The following is a 2,217-nucleotide window of genomic DNA, read 5'->3' as shown; positions in this document are numbered from 1 at the left end:
ACAAACGCAAACACATTCTTTTATTTACCATTACTGAAATGTCCTCACTTAAAACATGAAAAACGTTTAAAAAATAATATTGATGGTACGAGCTACCGTTTACTGAGGCAAACAGACGAGTGGCATGCAGGCAGCCCATCTGGAGACAGCGGGGGCCCCAAAGCGAGTGCCTTGTGAGCAGACGGGACTTCCTGACATGCCCACAGCGATGAGCTCTCTGACCCTGCTGTGCTTGTGAGCAGGTGCTCCAGCTCACCTGTGTGAAATACCCACGCGGGCTCTAAACCTGGACCATGACTGTCTGACCATCACTTTTCCCTGAGAACCGACGTCCGGTTCTTACTGGAAAGGAGAGGAGATACCTCTGGACTAGCCACTGGGAGGCGCACATCTCCCTCCCCAGGCCCAGCCCGAGGCCCAGCCCGAGGCCCAGCCCGAGGCCCAGCCCCGCGGCTCCTCCCGGCCTCGCGGGAGACTGGCTCAGGTTCAAGCGCGCTTACACGTCTTAAAAAAGGAATATAGCCTTTGCCCCTTCTAAACTCTATTAATCTTCGAAAATTTTGTTTCTTTGTTTTGGAAAGCCAAAGAATTAAATAAAAGATTTAAATTATTTAAAACAGCGTCGACAGGGGACCCGACCTGGCTCGTCTGCGAGATGCGCCGTGTCCTGCTGTAGAGCGCCATGCTGTCTCCCTCCCGCGTCCGCTCGATTCTCCAGCCCCAAGCCAGCATCGTTTTCAGAGATTCTTTGATTGGCCAGCGATAGATTTCTTTTTCCTAGAGAAAAAAAAGGAAGAAAAGATAAAATGGCGGGGAAATCTTATGAATCCAAATGAAATTTTAAAAATATTTACTGTTTTATTTTGAATAGATTGCCTTCACTTTGAAAAAAATTGATGGACATCGTTTATTTAAAACTGAAAAAGAAGAGTAAAAATTCTGAAACACGGAGAGTGAGCTGAGACCCAGCTCGGCTGACGCTGCCAATGGGACCCCGCTGACCACGGCACCGAGCTGTCTCCCCATTAAGTGCCCAGCTCCGGACACTGTAGACAGAAACTAAAAGTAGAAACACAATCAGGGAAAGTATGGATTGTATAAACACAGGAAGGTTTTTCTACCATCTCAATACATGTTGAAGGGACTTCTTTAAGAAGGAAAAACATGTATCCTCCGTAGCCATCAAGCTAGAAAATCCTTTCCACTTCATTCGTCAAGATACTAATCTCCTCCCAAAGAAGTAAAATATGTAAAGTTATAAATAATAATATTAAAATATGACTTCAATTTCCCTCAGCAAGAAACGCTTAAGAATAAGAAAATTTTCTAACATCCTTAAAATTCCGGGACAGGAATAAAATTCAAAAAGGAACAGAAAAATATCAAGTAGAGAATAGAATAACCAATTAGGTACAGACAGAAAATAATAGAGAGAAAAAGACAATAAAAAGGGGACCTTTGAGAGGAAAAAGAACATGGTGTAGATGACAGAGGCTCTGTTCATCCCTCTGGCGACCAAAGTCGTGACGGAAACAAGGAGCAGCAGCAAGGAAAAGTCTCCCGGGATCTTGATGAACAAGCCACACAACCAGGGAGAAGTCCAAAAAGCGCCCCGTGACGGCAGAAGGAGGGACAGGGCGAGGACGCGGGGCTGCCGGGTCCCCAGCTGCTCAGGCGGAGGCAGCGGCAGCGGCAGCGGCAGACGCCTCTGAAAGGGGCCGCGTCCGCGGGGGACTCTCGCAGAGATGGACCTGCTCGCTCTGAGCACCACGGCGGGTTCGGCTGCGTGCGGGGAGCGCCAGGGACGTACAGGGGGACACTGTCGGAGTGAGGCCTGAGACAAGACTCACACTGTACAGAAGTGCTGGCGGTATCCACTGTTCCCTGTTGAACCCTCCCCGCTACCAGTGCAGGGACACGGTGCCGCCATAGCCATGACATCATCAAACTGGATAACAGAGGTCGCTCCGCCCAGGGGATTCCCTGAAATCCCACCTCCCCCAACTCAGGCCCCACCCAGGCCACATCCAGGTGTGTTCTCAGCGAGTCAGGTGCTCCTTGCTGAGCAGCGCCTAGACTCACACTAGAGCCAGCTGGTCTCAGCTTCTGGTGTGACTTTTCGAGGCAACCATAAGCACAGCATCTGTGGATTGCTTGCTTCGTGAATCTTAACAGGTGGCCCCGGAGGGGTAGAGGCTTGGGCTAAGTTTGGCCTGC

At 49.8% G+C, this 2,217-nt stretch overlaps 1 protein-coding gene across 1 annotated transcript in view; it reads right to left on the bottom strand.

Annotated features, from left to right (window-relative positions):
* The window catches only part of LOC105304450 (ryanodine receptor 2), a gene marked incomplete at its 5' end in the record, with an annotated part of 220,090 nt that overhangs the window by 151,454 nt on the left and 66,419 nt on the right, over positions 1–2,217 (bottom strand). Inside the window, one exon of the mRNA XM_023522367.1 lies at positions 640–777. Within this exon, the coding sequence (XP_023378135.1) occupies positions 640–777 (138 nt within the window). The remainder of the gene's footprint in view (positions 1–639; positions 778–2,217) is intronic.

The sequence above is a fragment of the Pteropus vampyrus genome, unplaced genomic scaffold (genome assembly GCF_000151845.1).
Source record: "Pteropus vampyrus isolate Shadow unplaced genomic scaffold, Pvam_2.0 Scaffold342, whole genome shotgun sequence".
Classification (NCBI taxonomy): Eukaryota; Metazoa; Chordata; class Mammalia; order Chiroptera; family Pteropodidae; genus Pteropus; species Pteropus vampyrus.
The sequence above is the reverse complement of the archived record's forward strand: the minus strand, read 5'-3'. Positions and strand labels throughout refer to the sequence as shown.